Consider the following 17,588-nt stretch of genomic DNA (forward strand, 5'->3'; position numbering starts at 1 on the left):
CGTTCTCCCGATCGGGCACTTTATGATGTACATCCTAATAGGTACAGTTGCGAACGCACTGAATCAGGAAGGCCAAAGTTCGGTTCGAGGGAACGGGGCGCCGGTAATACTATTCTTTTAGTCCCTTGCAGGGGTTGGCTGGGGGCCCGGATGCTGAGAACCCGCATAATATCACTTACGCCCACGAGTGGAGGTATATAAACAGCCCCTGGGACCTGCTCTTCTGGTCCTCGTTGACTTCACACAGGATTACATTGCTCATCACACAGCTACCTGTTCAGACATTCGTTTTTTACTTAAACACTTTCTACTTGACAATATGAAGTTTACCTCTGCTGTTGTTGCCGGTGCGGCTGTGGGTCTGACCTACGCCAACCCCGTTGCGAAGCGCGCCGCCATCAATGACGGTATGCTGCCCCTGACACTGGTGACTTGGTATAATCTAGTTTGCTGACGATGTTCGCGTTCGCTGTCTAGCTGATATCCTCCAGTATGCTCTGACCCTGGAGCACCTCGAGGCCACCTTCTACGCCGAGGGTCTGAAGAACTACACTCGTCAGGACTTCGCCAACGCTGGCCTGAACGCCGCTGCCTACAGCAACCTTCAGATGATCGCTGGCGATGAGATGTCTCACGTGCAGTTCCTCACCAAGGCTCTGACCGGTATGTACTAATCAATCTGCCGCTCTACCCAAGTACAACCTGGCTAATAACTTGTCCCTTTTAGCTGCCGGAGCTAAGCCCGTGGAGCAATGCACCTACGCTTTCCCCTCCACCGATGTTGCGAGCTTCCTCGCTCTCGGTAACGTCCTGGAGGGTGTCGGTGTCAGCGCCTACCTCGGTGCCGCTGCTTCGATCATGGACAAGACCTACCTGACCGCTGCCGCGAGCATCCTGACCGTCGAGGCCCGCCACAGCGCCTACCTCCGTGCTGCCCTCGGTGAGGCTGCCTCTCCCCAGCCTTTCGACGACCCACTGGACTTCAACGAGGTCTACACTGTGGCCTCGCCCTTCATCGTCTCGTGCCCATCGAGCAACCAGATGCTGCCCGTCAAGGCATTCCCGTCTCTGACTATGTCTTCCATGGCCGCTGCCATGACTGGCTCCAAGGTCCAGCTGACTGCTGGCACTGGATTTGACATGTCCATGGATACTTCGGATCTCTATGCCGCATTCATCACCGTCACCGGTCCCGTCTGGGCTCCTCTGACCTCTTCGGGCAGCGGCAAGTTCACCGTCACTATCCCCAGCGGCGTTGCTGGCCAGAGCTACGTTGTCCTCACCAAGGGCAACTCCCAGGCCACCGACGACAACATCGTTGCCGGCCCCGCCATCATCGAGGTTGGCCCTATGGTTGGCAGCATGAACGACTGCGGTAGCAAGAGCATGTCCATGTCCAGCATGTCCTGGGCCATGCCCACTGCCACCCCCACCAAGGGAATGGGCAGCGGCTCCATGCCCTCCGGCTCCATGCCTAGCTCGACCTCGTCGGCTAGCTCCATGCCCTCCTACAACGCTGCTAGCGGAATGGGCGCTGGTAGCATCACCGGTGTCCTTGGCGCTGTGATGGCTGCTGTTGGTCTTCTCCTGTAAAGGATGTGTTTTTAATTCATTGATATATTGCGGAGGCTCGAAAGCTTCTCGGTACATATCGGTGCTATTGAAGCACACGATCTTTTCTTTCTTGGATAGTCCCGCCTTCCAAGCCGGGATTGCCTAATACATTTAATTTTTTTTTGAAAATTGACGACACCGAACTTAATGTTATAAATATCTGTAAACTACCTCTGAATGCTTCTAGGCTAAAAGGTGGGTTGAGGTGTGGGTAAAATGTGACCACTCTAATCAGTCCTTGGTCAATGGCGTATTCCGATGTAAACGGTGAGTATAACTGCTTGAGGCGATGAAATGGCATGTCGAGGTGCGTTTAAGGGGTGATCAGTTTTCACCATCCTAGTCATTGTTACTGGGATGAAATAGTTATCAGAGGTGTCACAAATTCTAGGTTATGAGAGAGGTATCACAATTCTTCAACATTGCCTTCATAGTTCGAGAAAAGCAATATCAAGAATAGAACTGCTTTAGACAGTGTTCCTAGAGTTACCAGTGCCCCAACAAGGTGCAGCTCAGTCAGAGGGTTGAAAGTGTTATGTCATGATTAGGTAACCCCAGCTTTCTGGAATATGTTATGCCTCAGGCATCAACCGCTTTGCTGATCTTCATCTCTGATCTTCATCTTCATCGGCTTCACACACACACCATTCGCTTACTCGACTAGTTCTACCATGCCTGAAACACACTAATCCTCTCTCGATTCAGCCTCAGTCGTGACAACTACGACAGTAACAAGCTCAACAGCCCTGCCAACCCGCCTTGATCCAACCCAGACCCAGCTCTAGCACATCAACCCGCGACAATGGACACCGACGACAACCAAGCTATCCAGTATCTGGAAGGCCTACTAGGGCGTGCATTTCGGGTCCATACAACCGACAGCCGCATGTTTGTGGGCATCTTCAAATGTACCGATGCGGTGGGTATCCTCCTCCGATGACCTCAAACCCGGTCTGTACTGACTTCGGATTGTCCCTCAGGAACGAAACATTATCCTCTCAAGCACTTACGAATACCGCTTCCCGTCCCCATCAGCCGTGCAAGCCGCCGCCAGCGCCTCTCAAGAAACGTGGGATGAGGAAACCGTGAAGCCACCTAGCTCTAGCGTCAAGGTGCACATGACCAGTCGGCTGATTGGACTGGTTGTGATTCCAGGGCGACATATCACGAAGATTGAGGTGGAGTAACTGAACAACACTCATACCCATATCAACCGGATGGGCAATGTGTTCTGTTTGTCCACGACTATCCTTTCCGTCGGGCTTAACCAGTGATAACCGCCCTTGGTCGCTTTACCACCGCCCCCGCCAAGCCTCAGTGGCGCCCATAAACCAACTCCAATATGCCACTGGGACATTACAGACTCCCTCCCTTGCTGCCTCTTCTGCCAGCGCAAGAGCTGAACGTGGGGCTGCCCAGACTGGCTCTCTGGCCTTCACGTGGCACGTGGAGCATTACAGCTGCACCATGCTCGGGGACTTGGCTGATGGCAGCTCAGGGTTTGTCTCTCTAGGGGAACTGTGGACTGTCCGTCTGGAAAAAGCGGTGTCTCTTATCGCGGAGATGCCTTGGCGTGCAGTTTCTGTCAGTCTGACCCGGAGATTATTTGTTTCAACGACCTATTTCTGCCGGTGAAGAGATCCCAGCGGCGAATGTTAGAATGTAGATCTGAGTCGTTTCCTTCTGGATGAAATGAGAGAATCATCTGGCCAAACTACATCGTATCTTGTTCTGTATCCATGGATCAGATAGTGGGGGGGATCTACTGTAGCTCCTGCATCCAAGTCGGGAGGGCTCGGAGGATCCGTTCTGCTTCAGCTGGTCGGCCCGAATGCCAATCCAGAGATCACCTGCTAGTCAGACATTTTCCCAACAGGCAGGACCGAGCCCGTTTGCGACTCGTGTCCTATTCTTCCTCTGTTTACCTGCTCGTCTGCCCAGGTAAGCTCTCTTCTCGGGCCGAGATAATCCGGGTGACATAAGCCCCAGCTCCCCCGATCGAGACCGTCGCAGAACATCCCAAGCACCTTTGCACATACAGGCGGTGGCGGAGTACTTTCCCCTCTTAACTGTCTTTTCTTCTCTTCGGCTTCAGCATTCATCACTGTCGGTAAGTGTGTCATCTATCCCCCGTTCGAGATCCTTACACTGTGCGGCAACAAGTGTCACCCACCCCGTCTATCATGACGCATTCCTCTCGGGCACGGTTTCGCCCAGGCGAACTCCTTCCCATCCTCCTTCTTTCACCTCCACATGCCACATGCCCTGCTTCTCCTACCTTCAGCCCTGTCGCCCTGTCGCTTCCTCTGATCCATCCTCGGGCGAGCCACAACTGACACTGGTTCTGTAGGAGCTTTTCCCAACCGATTCCGGAGCTTCTCTCTAGCTTCTTCCACCTCTCCCAAAAAACCCCCACGCTTCCTCTCGTAAGCAGACCTTGTCTGGCTGCCCAGCTTCCTTCTTTGCCCGCTTGACAGAGTACCGGAAACCCCAACACTCACCCGGGTGCAGAACCTGCACAGCATAACGGGTCATTGAGATTGATTCCACCTGGGAAGGCCAAGACATTCCAAAGGAACAGGGGGCTTCTCGGCATAACGTCTTGAACGTCCGCCGTTCGTGCGATTCTCCCCCTCCAAGCTTGGCAGACATCCTCGCCTTGCAGCAGTCATGGGTCAGTCGCATTCCAAGGGCAGCGCCAACTCGGGCGACTCGCTCGCCTCGTACCCGTCCTTCTCCAAGTCGGACACCAAGGAGTCACTCCGCTCGTTCCGTGGCTCCATCCGTTCGAAGATCCCCGGCGCTCGCAACGCCGATAGCCCGCGTGGGTCCACCACCTCTCTCCCCCAGACCGACAAGTCGGATGCGGGCTCGGTCAAGTCGTCGGGCAGCCGCCCCGGCTCGAATGCTGGTCTTCAGTCTCCGGAGTCGGACGCCGCCTCGCGCCGTAGCAGCTCGCCCCAACCCCCGCCATCTCCTTCGCTGTCGTCCAGTCTCCAGCGAGGCCACAAGGATGTCGATGCTATGCAGCGGAGTGGCGAGGTCGACCACGTGTCGGACGTGCCTCCATCGGGCGCTGCGCCCTCGGGGACCGCCCAGAAAGCGGGCGAGTCGATTTTGATCAAGCGGGAGAACCAGCTGAACCCCATTTTGGACTTTATCCTCAATGCTCCCTTGGAGACTTCTGGGTCACCCGGCATGGGCATGGGCGCTTTGAAGTCGATTGATCTGGATGACATGATCTCGCGTCTGCTGGATGCGGGCTACTCCACCAAGGTCACCAAGACGGTGTGTCTCAAGAATGCCGAGATCACGGCCATCTGCTCCGCGGCTCGAGAGCTGTTTCTTTCTCAGCCTGCTCTGTTGGAACTGGCGGCGCCTGTGAAGATTGTGGGTGACGTCCACGGTCAATATACGGATCTCATTCGCCTCTTCGAGATGTGCGGGTTCCCACCTACGTCGAACTACCTGTTTCTTGGCGACTACGTCGATCGGGGGAAGCAGAGCCTGGAGACAATCCTCCTGCTTCTCTGCTACAAACTCAAGTACCCGGAGAACTTCTTCTTGCTCCGCGGCAACCACGAGTGCGCCAATGTCACGCGAGTGTATGGGTTTTATGATGAGTGTAAGCGCCGCTGCAACATCAAGATCTGGAAGACTTTCATCGATACCTTCAACTGCCTACCCATCGCCTCGATTGTCGCTGGCAAGATTTTCTGCGTCCACGGCGGTCTCTCGCCCAGCCTTTCGCACATGGATGACATCCGAGGCATTGCCCGTCCCACCGATGTACCCGATTATGGTCTGTTGAATGATCTCCTGTGGAGTGATCCCGCAGATATGGAGGAGGACTGGGAACCAAACGAGCGTGGCGTGAGCTATTGCTTCGGAAAGAAGGTGATCATGAACTTCTTGCAACGCCATGATTTCGACCTGGTGTGCCGTGCCCACATGGTCGTGGAGGATGGGTATGAATTCTACCAGGACCGAATCCTGGTGACTGTCTTTTCCGCGCCGAATGTAAGTTGCTACCCCGTCATTTCTGCGTCAATCATCACCGTTGCTGACACTGTCTTGTCTGTAGTATTGTGGCGAGTTCGATAACTGGGGTGCCATCATGTCCGTGTCCGGAGAACTGCTTTGTAGTTTCGAACTGCTAAAACCCCTGGACTCGACTGCATTGAAGAATCATATCAAGAAGGGTCGCAACAAGCGAAACAGCATGTTGAACAGTCCGGTACGTTTTTCCTTCTGTCTGTCCCTTGCTTCTACCCAGCAGTGCCGAGACTTGACATCGCCCCTTCACTTGCATCCATTTTTTGGCCCACCTGCTAATTATGATAACCAATCAACCACAGCCCGCGGCAGTTTCAGCACAGAGCTTCTAAGCTCCCCATGAACCCCAGATAACCCTGGCCATGAATATCGGCATCTGCATGCAACATGCCACTAGTTGGCTAGCATGAACCGTCCCACAATCTCGATTCGTCAGCTGGCTGCATGGTAGAAAGCCATGCATTGTTTGAGTAATGGCTGAGTATGAGTATCGGGAATGGTCTCCTGCCATCATGCAAGACAACACCCTTTGCATCCCGCTTGGCTTCCAGGCTGAGGCTTGGGATTTTCCTTTTCCCGGCAATGATGGGATGGATATTCAGCCGGCGAGGGTGCGATGTAGACTCGGTTCGTGCTATGCTGTGCGGTGCAGCTGCCGGTCTAGTCCGTTCCGGTCCTCTTCGCAGCCCTGTCGGCCTTGCCTTTCTTGCGGAGTTTGGGTATTGGACTATGTGTTCCCTTCTTTCCTCCTTGGGCTATGGCTGGAACAGGCCGTGGTCGATTGAGGATGGATCGGCCCAGCACGGTAGGAAAAGAGGAATGTTTAGGTGCTGTGCTTGCTCTTCTAGTCAGAGTCAGTCGAGTCGAGTTGCGGTTAAGGTGTGTCAAGGCCAGGGCCAGGTGCCCTGTCTTGTCTCCTTCCCAGAGATCCAAGCCTGATTTTATAGCCGCATAACTACACTACAACCTGACAGGGCTTGACTTGACTTGAGTTGGATTGGATTAGATTGACTGGGTTGGATGAATGAGACAAATTGTCCTTTCTCTATCTACTCCAGTATGCCCCCATCTTCTCCATCTCGCCCAGTGCATGGGATTTGATCTGCATGTTTTGCTCCCTCTTGTCTCTCTCTGTGTCTGTATCTCCTTACATATCTTCTACCCTGCATCCTCCTATCTCTCCTCTTCCACCTTCTCATCCCCTTATTTCCCCTCTTCTTCATCATATTCTTCTGGTTTTTGTGGTTGTTATTGTGACTGAGTCAAAGCAAATCGGCGTTACGGTGCAGAAATTCAAATTCAATGTCAATGTTTACTCTACTCTATTCTATCAATTCTATTCTATTCTGCCACTTCAATTTGGTCCGCCCTAGACTTCTATGCCTTCTTTGTCTCTTCTCCTTCTTTCCTTCATGGCCACTCTTTCTATGTGTCCGTATTACCTATGTATGGTTAAGCATTCGATATAAGTGCAACACCACATCATCACAACGTGACCTAAAAGATCGTTCAATGGAAATGCTATAATCCCGAAAAGGAGAATGAGAAATTGTTAGGTCTATTATTGAACAGGACCTTCTGTGCATCTGCTACAGAGGTATGTCATATGTAGGAAGCAGACCACCAGGTCCGACCAAGGGTCATTTATTCAAGCGGAGCCTGATACCCAGTTCGTGATATATACACCAACACAAAGAACAAACAAATCACCTCTGGCCCAAAAGCTCCCGATTCCGTTCCCAAAACCACCTACACTCCGTATGCCCCCAGTGCTCCGTCCACCACTCCCCAAAACTATCCAGCACAGCCGGATCATCCACTTTAGATACGCGCTCATCGCGCCGAAGCGCACACAGCGCACAAGCATGCGAAGCCTTGATAGCGCCGTGCTCTGGACGCGCAGTGATAACCTTCAGAGCCGTGGGATCTGGAATAGTCGGGGCAGGACGCTGCCCCCCCGCTTGGAGGATTGTATTGAACAGCGCGGCACGGTCGCGCCATAGAGCCAGGACATCGACGGAGTCTTGTTCCTCTTTGACGGTTTCGCGCTTGTTCACGGCGTTCAGCTTCATGCCGCCAGCCTTGCCGCCTGCGCGGGCGGGGCCGATGCGCATGCTTTGGCTGAGGTGGGTGTCGCGCTTCCAGCGGTGGGTGCGGCCGGCTATTACGCGGGCGGCGGTTGTGAGGGTGTTGTGGATTGTGAGAGCCATTTCTTGGAATTGGGGTGCGGGTGAGGTTGGCGATGAGGTGGTGCGCTGTTGGTGGGCTTTTGCTTGGATGGCTTCTTTCTGGAGTTGGGGGAGGAGGTCAAGGAATAGTTCGAGGAGGATGGATGGCGGGGGGATGTTGGTTGGGCGAACGGTTGTGGAGGGTGCTGTTGGACTGGAGATGAAGCTGTTTGGTGCTGGGTTGGGCGTTGAGGATTGAGATGGAGGGCTGGGTTTTGGTTGGGTAATTGATGGGTTGGGTCCGTCGGTGAAATCACCCCATTCATCGAATGCTTCGTCGTCCCATGTTGGCTGGGGAGCGGTGGACTTGACGCTTGGATGTCGTTTCTGCTCAGTAGAAGGCGGTTTGGAAGACGGGGCGTCGGTGAACTCGTCCCAGTCATCCCAGGCGGAGGTCGGTTGTTTCTGGCTAGGTTGTGGTTGGGGTTCCTTTTTAGAGGCTTTTGCCACAGGATGTGGTGTGGACGATGTCGAAAAATCACCCCAGTCGTCAGAGGAGGGATTCTCCCAAGTTGATGATTGATTCTGGCTGGCCTGTGGGGCTCGTACTGTAGAGGATGCCGAGAAGTCGCCCCAGTCGTCAATGGAGGGAATATCCCAACTTGAGGTAACCTGCTTTGGGTGATGGTGTGTTTTGGAGGTACTTGTAACCGGCGATGCAGTAGACGAAAACTCGCCCCAGTCGTCAAACGAAGCATCATTCCAGGTCGATGTGGGTGGTTTTTGACCGTGGTGCGATTGATTCTCTGGAGGAGCATTCAACACAGGCTGCGCCGTACCTGTCGAATCATTGATGGAGAGCGAGTCCAATAAGTCCACACTCGCAGGGACATGGCCATGAGCCTCTGTATTTTGAGTGGTTGTCTGTTGGGAAGTTGACCCAGGTTCCTCGAATTCACCCCAGTCATCATCTTCATCGCTGGCCGGGGTGTCGACCGTCGCATCAAACAGCACGTCGCTGTTGGGCTCCGGCGGTACATCGTTGAACTGCCATTGTGGTGGAATGGCGTGTCTGCTTGAGAGCAGATGTGAATGCCGAGATGCATGATTATTATTATTGAGCTCCTGCTGACCCTCCCTCTGGGTCTCACCCTGACCGAACTCGGCGAGCAAGTCTGCAGACATCGGGGAGAGTGCAAGTAGTTAGTGTGGAAGAAGTGATGACAGACAGACAGCACGGACACTACATGCTCACTCCGCCTCGGCCCCATCTCCCTCGCTATCTCTCTCTATCTCTCTCTCTTCCCTCCTGCATCGCCCACCACAACGACTGGGATGAAATGCGATCCATTGAAGAGACCAGGTATTAGTGCATGTTGATTTGGAAAATTATTGCTAACACTACTGCTTCTATAGAAAGAGATGGGATACGCTGTTCCACCATTATGACGCCCCCTCCGATCTCCGAGCTGCCCTGCGCACCGACCAAGGCGCAACCCTGTGCAAAGACGGGCTGAGGTCGATCTGCTGGAAGGTGCTGCTGGACACACATCTGCATTACGGTTTATTGCTCACTGCCATGGCAGGCATTTCTTTTCCTCGAGGACATCGACCGCGATCAATGGCCGCAGAAGCTGACCGAGTCGCGCGAGGCCTACGATGCGCTCCGGGCCCACTTCTTGAAATACATCGAGCATCCGGATGATTTGGCCTCGACGGTTGATCCGCTGGCGGATGATGAGGAGGTATCGTGTCTTCATCTTCTGCTATTTCCCTGCTTTGTCTGACGATATACTCCCCCAAGTCTCCCTGGCAAACCCTCCGCAAGGACGAACAGTTGCGCGCCGAGATCGCGCAGGATGTCGATCGGTGCTTGCAGGAGAATTTCTTTTTCCAGGAACGGGACACCAAGTTGAAATTGACTGATATCTTGTTCATCTACTCCAAGCTCAATCCGGATGTGGGGTACCGACAGGGCATGCACGAACTATTGGCACCGATTCTTTGGGTGGTGGATCGCGATTCGATCACGAATGAAGATGATGATTCGATGCAGATTCTGTTAGATTCCAAGTTTGTGGAACATGACTCGTTCACATTGTTTCTATGTGTCATGCAGACGGCGCGCATATACTATGAACATGGCGAGATACGTTCGGCCAATGGCCAGATGGACGTCATTCCGATCGTTGCCCGTTGCCAGTACCTGCATAAAGAAGCATTGACGATCATCGACCATGAGCTCGCCGACCACCTTCACGCAGTTGATGTACTCCCGCAGATATTCCTGACGCGCTGGATGCGTCTACTATTTGGACGGGAGTTTCCCTTTGACGATGTCCTGATGATGTGGGATCTGCTTTTTGCTCATGGACTACAATCTGATTTGGTTGATTTTACATGCATTGCGATGCTGTTACGGATCCGTTGGCAATTACTCGATGCGGACTACTCCGGCGCTTTGTCTTTGTTGCTGCGCTACCCCTCCCCTCAGCCGCATACACCTCAGAGCTTTGTGCACGATGCCCTCTATTTGGAACAGAACCCCACCGCGGAGCGAGGCAGCGCTATCATTGCAAAGTACTCTGGCCGGACGCCGGAGTCTTCTAAGCGTCGCAGTCAGAGTACCGGGCGACCTTCGAGGAAGGCCCTGTTCTGGGACGAATTTACCAACTTCAAGGAGAACACCTCTCCTGCGAGGTGGCCGGCTCGAAACAGCCCGAAGAGTCTCGAGTCCCTTTTCCAGGATGTTTCCAAAGGTATCCAGCAGCGAACCGAGTCCTGGGGCGTGGCCAAAGCGGTCCGCGGTGCTGTGACTGAAGCCAGAAGGAACATGCAGACCATGAATTATGAACCCGGCCTGCGCTATCCCCCACGAAAGCCGGATGGTTCATCCGATCCACCGCGAACGCAACCGGCGACCATTGAATGGGAGATGAAGCTCCAACGCCTGGAAGAACGCAACAAGACTTTAGCCACGAACCTGCAAGATGCGCTGAAAGATCTCCGCACTCAGTTGGACGGGGTCAAAGAGCTTGATCCGGGTACCAAAGATGCCGTCTCGCAAGCGCTCAACCAGGCCGAGGCGGTGCAGAGCTGTCTCGACGACTCCTCGCTTCCACTAGATTCGGTTCAGCGAACTCCAGAGATAGAGAGAACCCCCCAATCAACACCGGATCCATCACCAGATACACCTTCTGCCGAAGAACCGACCAGCAAGACCGAGGCCGAAAGAGACCCGCAAGACAAATCGGATACCGAAAACACGGGTACCACCGTGCCGAGCACCGAAAGTGGGACCGAGAAGCCGGTCAGCGCCGCTGCCACGCAGCTTACGAATGATGATAGTAATCAAGGAGGGGTGCTGGCCACTCCGCCACGACCGATTGCTCGACCCTCGATGGCGGACTCTGGTTTCTCGTGGATGCTGGGAGGTAGCAGTAATGGGCGCACCCTGTCGGGGTTTGTCAGCTCGGTATCGGTGCCACCGGAACAGACACGCCACCAAGACAGTACGAGTCCCCGAGGCAAAGCGGCTCCATTGTTTGGACAAGGCGGAGATGAGGACCAGTCCGCGGCTGAGCAGGATGAACTACTGGCGATGAGCAGTCTCCGAGGCAGCCGGGGCCCGCTGTAGATTCTGCAGTGCTCCGACCATGATCTGGTCTTTAGCTACTGCAAATTTTTATATACATTTATTCTCTCAAGGAGATCTCCCAAGAAGACCAAGTTGTGCTATGTAATATAATATAGCAATGAAACCCACCTACATGACCTGCGTGAAGTTTATATTCGACCTCGGTCGATGACTTGAATGTACTTCAATAACGGCGTGAAATAAAGGAATACTGGGCGGCTTCTAACAGTAAAGGTTGGGATATCAAAGTTCTAGGAGACACTTGTGAAGATTATGAATCGTTGGCGGCAGGTCAATCTTCCTGTGTTGGGGAAATCCGAAAGACAGGGGACACGCTTGGACAAGAAGGGCAGGGGAAAGTGATTCCAGGCACATGGCAAGCTTCCTCTGAAGCTACAGTCGACATAATACCGCAAAGCTCGACGGACCGCTCGACGGATCCTAGACCTGTCGCTATAAAAGTATCGAAAGTTCCGAATGCTTAGGCAATTAGTCCATGGTTCCAAGTCATCAACAGCCAGCTGCTGTCAAAGTTTATTAAGATGCAAAGCATTCGCGCGTCACACTTGGAAAGGATTGATAGTAATAGTTGAGGGATGGCTAGATGCTGCGACGAAGGGCGTGCGTAACCTTGATATAACGTTTCCTAATCTTATGGCGCTGGGTCGATGCGGTGATAGCAGCGTGGCAAAGGTCATCTATTGCGAGAAATGCTGATTCACTGCCACCCTCGTTGCGAAAAGGAGGAACATTTGCAAAATATAGACAATGGTTCTCTCCCTGTGCAAGGAAGCAGACAGATACCGGGTGCAGCAAGCATGGGACGAATTGACTCCACTACTCACGACTTGGATAGTTAGCAATCCCCATCAGCGCGTGAATTCAATATCATTATTCTGGAGGAATATATATGCTGGAGTCCACTAGGGAATAATGTCAATCCATGATATGGACCGTCAGGGTGATCCCCTACATTAATAACATGTGCAGTTTTGTTGTTCTCCCCACTCTCTGAATCCAACCCACTTCAACCCACTCTTTTGTCCCTCCCTTCTTCTCTTCCTCTCTCTTTCACTCTTCCACCCGTTCTCTCTCTCACCACACATGGCCGGTGATTGTCGGCTTCCCTCTCTGGTTATCATCTGTGGAAATCCAATGTCGAATTAAGCCCATCGCCCCGCTCGAGCTCTCGCCCGTTGAGCCTCGTCCTTTTTCGCAGCTGACCCTGGTCGGCCCGGGGGGTTCTGAACAAGCAAAAAATAGACTGACAAGAGGATGGGCTCCGCCTACAATCTGGATGGTAAGTCATGCGCCCCCCCCCTTGTCTGGTTTCATATTGCGGCGTTAGTCAGTCGTCCGTGATTTGCGCGTGGCTGCGATCACGCCTCGAGGAGATCACACTGCCCGTGGAATGGGCAATCTGCCGGCCCGCCATGACGACGTGCTGATCAGTCACAGACGATCCCAGTCCTTTATCGTCTCCCTTAGGGCCCCTCTCGGAGTCACCCGAGACGCAGTCTCCGTTTCGAAGACTGTCCTTGCAGACAGACGTGCCCTTGAGAAGGTCGCTCGATAGCGCGTCCTCCGAATATGACCCTTTTTCCAGGTCAGTACTGTCGTCGGAAATTCTGCAACCACAACCACAACCAGACATACTGACTCCTGTATCTCGCGTCTGCAGATCTCCATTATTCGAGAACGAGCATGGCCTTGGTCCATCCGGGCTGGACCGAATCCGCCAGCACCAGCCCTCTCGGGTGCTGACACTACCAAATCTGTCCACCTCGTCGCTGGCTCCTGTATCCGGCCAACGCGCGTCTGCATCGACTCGTTCGCGCTCGTCGACTCGAGCCCACCCCGCCCGCATGTCGATGAGCCAGAGCTTTGGAGATCTGGAGGACCTCCATCGGTTCCCGCTGGAATCGTTGCATTCTTTCTCATTCGCACAACAATCAGAGGAACTCATCCACAGCCGGCATAACATCCTGAAGCGCTCGATAGATTTCATGCGCGATCGGATGGGATGGGCGGCCAGCAACCCCGGGATCGCCAATGCGCAGGCTCAAGTCAGCGGCGACTCGGAGATCCAGGGTATGATGGACCTGTTGACGCGAGCAAATGTCCTGGAATACGACGAGAATGGCAACCGTGTGCGAGGCCCTACCACCGGACCGGCTGATATCAATGGCGACAACATCTTCGACAAAGCTTTTCACTCGGACTCGTCTTCGCCCAGCACCACTCATGGGCAACAACCGCCAAGTTCCGGGTCTCAGCAGGCCTCGGATAACTCTCAGCTGTTGAGTCCTCTTCCCAGTGACCGTATTCCGCCCCAGCGGATGGACCTGAGAAGCGCCCCTTCGTCCAGGCGCGTAAGCTTAAAACGTACATACACGGATCTCAGCACTGCGTCTCTCCAGAGCAAGCTGATGGAGACTCTAGCACAACCATACACTTCCACGGACCCGTTCGCCTCGCTCAGCTCATCGATGAATGGGCTGGGGTTGGGATTCCCAACACCCTGTTTGCATACCCACAGCAGCAAATGGACCCCGGTATCGCAGGCCGTCTTCCGGACCGAAGCCCAAGCACCGTGGACTATTCTAGCCGCCAACGATCTCTCCTGTCTTGTGTTCGGTGTCATGCAGTCTGAAGTCCGCCGACTCAGTATTTTGGAGGTCGTACAGAAAGAGCATCGGCAATGGCTCGAGGACAAGCTCCGTGATCCCAGCACTGATGCCACAGCCCGCGCACCTCTGCAGCAGCCGGATAGATCCAATGCCCGCGGGGCCAACCCCAAGTTCAGGGACCTCGGGAACGGGGTGACTGCGCAGTTGCTGAGCAAACCGTCCTCCCGGGAGAAAGCACAACGCTCCAAGACGGATGACGGGTATGGATCCAGCACGAGAAATGCTCGCAACCCCAACCATCCGGCCCATAAGTCGCGCGGCGTCTTGTTGTGTGGCGATGTGGTTCCGATCCAGAAACGGAACGGCTCGAAGGGATCGGCCAGTGTCTGGGTTATGGAGAAGCGCGGGGGCTTGATCTGGGTGCTGGAAGAGATCACGGAAAACATTGCCTCTGTACGCTGTGATGATAGTTGGCATGTGGTGGATGTCCATGGGGATGCCGACAAGATTTGGGGTTCGTCATTCGTTCAACCGAACCAGTCGATCACCGAGCTTCTGCCCCGGTTACCGTCCGAGTGCCTCGAAGGATCGGTAGAGGAAGGACTGGCTAAGATCACCGAGTTGAAGCACTTTGCCGCAAACACTTCGGCCGGTGTGTGTATCCCTGTTGCTGTGACCAAGGCAGAAGGGGCTCGCACGCTCCAAGTATCAAGTTTCCCCCACGTTGCCGGCATGATGGTGCTATCATCTGCGAGCTTGAATGTGATCAGCTCCAACTCTGTGTTCTCGTCGGCACTATTCGGCCAGGACCGTCCAGAGGGCCGGCATATCACCGAACTGGTGCCAGGGTTTGATGAGATTTTGGATATATTGACTGAGGAGGACGATGTGCCCTTGGTTGACGGTATCGTGATTCCTGAACACAGCTTCCGTCGCGCGCGGACGTTGTCAATTCTGCGTGATGGCAAATCCAATGCGGCGTCTGTCTTCACGGAGCCTAGCGGTCTGCTGGCCAAGCATCGGGATGGATCGACCATTGTTGTAGATATCCAGCTGCGAGTTGTCAAGAGCGGTACCTTTTTCTCGAAGGAACAGGTCGCAAAACTCAGCGATCTCAGCAGCGACTCGGACGACAGTGACGACACCATTGCCGTCACGGAGCTGGTCTACGCCTTGTGGGTCACCTATTCGCGACATATTCATGGAGCTGGGGCTGCGACGGATCTCTCCGTGGCGTCGTCGCTGCCAACGTCCAAACCGACTTCTCCCAACCCCGTTTCTACGGCGAATCTCCCGGCCCCGATGACCTCTGATACGCCGTCTCCGGAACCGAGCACGCCTTCTGTGGAAATCCAGGCCCCGACCACGACGCTCAGCCAACAACTCACGCAGGCCGCGTCGGAACCGCTGATCGACCGGTCTGTCCAGCCAGTCCCTGAGGTGAATCTGCTCAGTGCGAAGAAAGAGCCTCCCTTGAAACGAACAATCAACGACTACGTGATTTTGGAAGAGATGGGCCAAGGTGCATACGGGCAGGTCAAGCTGGCACGATTGAAGAAGCAACCCAGCAAGAAGATGGTGCTCAAGTACGTCACGAAGAAGCGGATTCTGGTGGATACCTGGACTCGAGATCGCCGTCTAGGGACCGTGCCGTTGGAGATCCACGTGTTGGACTTTTTGCGGCCAGAAGGCCTGAAGCATCCGAATATCGTGGAGATGGAGGGCTTCTTCGAGGACGACATCAACTACTACATCGAGATGATCCCGCACGGGCTGCCGGGAATGGACTTGTTCGATTACATCGAGCTCAAGGCCACCATGGACGAGTCCGAGTGCCGCAACATCTTCAAGCAGGTTGTCAGCGCGATCCACCACCTGCACACCAAAGCACTGGTAGTGCACCGGGATATCAAGGATGAGAACGTGGTGTTAGACGGCGAAGGGCGGATCAAGTTGATCGACTTTGGCAGCGCGGCGTACATCAAGAACGGGCCGTTTGACGTGTTCGTGGGAACGATCGGTCAGCCTTCTTCCTGCCCATTATTTATCTCTATACTAATTCTGTATTAGACTACGCCGCCCCCGAAGTCCTGCAGGGCAAATCCTACCGCGGCAAGGAGCAGGATATCTGGGCTCTGGGGATTCTGTTGTATACCATCGTCTACAAGGAGAACCCGTTCTACAACGTCGACGAAATCCTCGACCACCCGCTGCGCATACCCTTCCTGCCTTTCTCGGAAGAATGCATCGACTTGATCCGCAAGATGCTGGACCGCGATGTCGACAACCGGCTCACCGTTACTGAGGTGCTCGAACATCCGTGGATGCTGGGCACATGACCCCTTGTCTTTCTTTTTATACCACGCCTTTTTTTTTTGTACGACCGAACTAACTAAACACACTACACCACACTACACCACACAACGATACCCCACAAAGTTGATTTTGCTTATGAAGAAGGAAGGAGTGGACATTGGGAGGGTATCAAGGACTGGTTCAACGCGACGGCGGATGAAGATATGCATGCGATGACCGACATGTTTCCGGAATCTTTTTCTCCTCTGTTTTCTTTTTGTTCCTGGGATAATTACATTGCATTCCATCTAGACCACGCATATGAATAATTCGTAGTACACATGAATATATATGATTCTTCTAAGCAACTCGGTGGATGTACACAGTTCATCGTACGTAGACTAAGCAGACTTAGTTAGCCGATCGCCGTTGTGAGTGGAGACCGACACACACTCTGACCCGATTGCGCTAACAGCGTTAGGACTAACTCACCGACTTGAGTACTAATGATCGCCTCCACTAAGGGCCGCCTATGCTGGATATACAATTCTCCGTGTCTCAATCCACGGCTCCGCTCCATTTTCCCCGCAAGGGAGTGGGCGGTGGCGCCACAGAGACCGAGTGCGGTAGGGACCGTCCGAGGCAAAAATGCCGACCGGTCGAAGAATCTGTACTCCTGTCAGCATGGCCAAAGATTCGGTCCAATAATAATCACTGATCGTGGTGGTTTTTTCTCCGGTGAGTTATGTAGTTGGTTAGGCCAGGAACGAGAACCAGGCTGATCACGCCCTGGTTCTGTGGTGGAGTCGCCTTCTCTCTTCCCAAGTCAGTTGGGAGTGGACTGAGCGTCGTCAGCGGGTCGAGTCACTCGGTCTTACACGGCAGTCAGGCTAGTTGGCCATGAAGGACGGATAGAGTGGTGGGGCAGATAAGACAATAATCGAGGGGAATCACTACGACTGGTCCGTGACCCGAGACTCATCCGCTGGACTTGCTGGCATTCTTCTTCCTTTCTTTCTTGGCTCTTTCTCTCCCTCTCTTTTTTTCTTTCTTTGCTCCGTCCCCTGTCTTCTCTTTCTCAGCCTACACGCGGCACATCGACACGGTCAAACGTCACTGGTGCTCCATCCCGCTGGTCCAGCCCGGCCTTTTCCACGGTTTGACTGCCCGCGAGGGCCCGAGAATACA

General features: G+C 53.9%; 6 protein-coding genes across 6 annotated transcripts; 5 read left to right on the forward strand and 1 right to left on the reverse strand.

The window, feature by feature from the left end:
- Positions 1-319: 319 nt before the first annotated feature.
- PFLUO_LOCUS4343 (uncharacterized protein) lies at positions 320-1,593 on the forward strand (the record flags this gene model as incomplete). The annotated part of the gene is made up of 3 exons (XM_073781683.1): positions 320-407; positions 478-663; positions 728-1,593. 3 exons carry the CDS (start codon positions 320-322, stop codon positions 1,591-1,593), a joined length of 1,140 nt encoding a protein of 379 aa, XP_073638413.1.
- An 823-nt stretch (positions 1,594-2,416) lies between these two features.
- PFLUO_LOCUS4344 (uncharacterized protein) lies at positions 2,417-2,801 on the forward strand (the record flags this gene model as incomplete). Its single annotated transcript, XM_073781684.1, has 2 exons — positions 2,417-2,533; positions 2,595-2,801. 2 exons carry the CDS (start codon positions 2,417-2,419, stop codon positions 2,799-2,801), a joined length of 324 nt encoding a protein of 107 aa, XP_073638414.1.
- Positions 2,802-4,284: 1,483 nt separating this feature from the next.
- Positions 4,285-6,002, forward strand: PFLUO_LOCUS4345 (serine/threonine protein phosphatase Pzh1; the record flags this gene model as incomplete). The annotated part of the gene is made up of 3 exons (XM_073781685.1): positions 4,285-5,634; positions 5,699-5,851; positions 5,973-6,002. The coding sequence occupies 3 exons, from the start codon at positions 4,285-4,287 to the stop codon at positions 6,000-6,002; spliced, it is 1,533 nt and encodes a 510-aa protein (XP_073638415.1).
- A 1,374-nt stretch (positions 6,003-7,376) lies between these two features.
- PFLUO_LOCUS4346 (uncharacterized protein) lies at positions 7,377-9,023 on the reverse strand (the record flags this gene model as incomplete). The annotated part of the gene is made up of 1 exon (XM_073781686.1): positions 7,377-9,023. The coding sequence occupies one exon, from the start codon at positions 9,021-9,023 to the stop codon at positions 7,377-7,379; it is 1,647 nt and encodes a 548-aa protein (XP_073638416.1).
- A 155-nt stretch (positions 9,024-9,178) lies between these two features.
- On the forward strand, positions 9,179-11,475 carry PFLUO_LOCUS4347 (uncharacterized protein; the record flags this gene model as incomplete). The annotated part of the gene is made up of 4 exons (XM_073781687.1): positions 9,179-9,201; positions 9,255-9,372; positions 9,425-9,583; positions 9,643-11,475. 4 exons carry the CDS (start codon positions 9,179-9,181, stop codon positions 11,473-11,475), a joined length of 2,133 nt encoding a protein of 710 aa, XP_073638417.1.
- A 1,433-nt stretch (positions 11,476-12,908) lies between these two features.
- PFLUO_LOCUS4348 (serine/threonine protein kinase) lies at positions 12,909-16,444 on the forward strand (the record flags this gene model as incomplete). Its single annotated transcript, XM_073781688.1, has 3 exons — positions 12,909-12,916; positions 13,157-16,125; positions 16,176-16,444. The coding sequence occupies 3 exons, from the start codon at positions 12,909-12,911 to the stop codon at positions 16,442-16,444; spliced, it is 3,246 nt and encodes a 1,081-aa protein (XP_073638418.1).
- Positions 16,445-17,588: the final 1,144 nt, after the last annotated feature.

The sequence above is a fragment of the Penicillium psychrofluorescens genome, assembly GCF_964197705.1.
Source record: "Penicillium psychrofluorescens genome assembly, chromosome: 3".
In the NCBI taxonomy this organism is placed as follows: Eukaryota; Fungi; Ascomycota; class Eurotiomycetes; order Eurotiales; family Aspergillaceae; genus Penicillium; species Penicillium psychrofluorescens.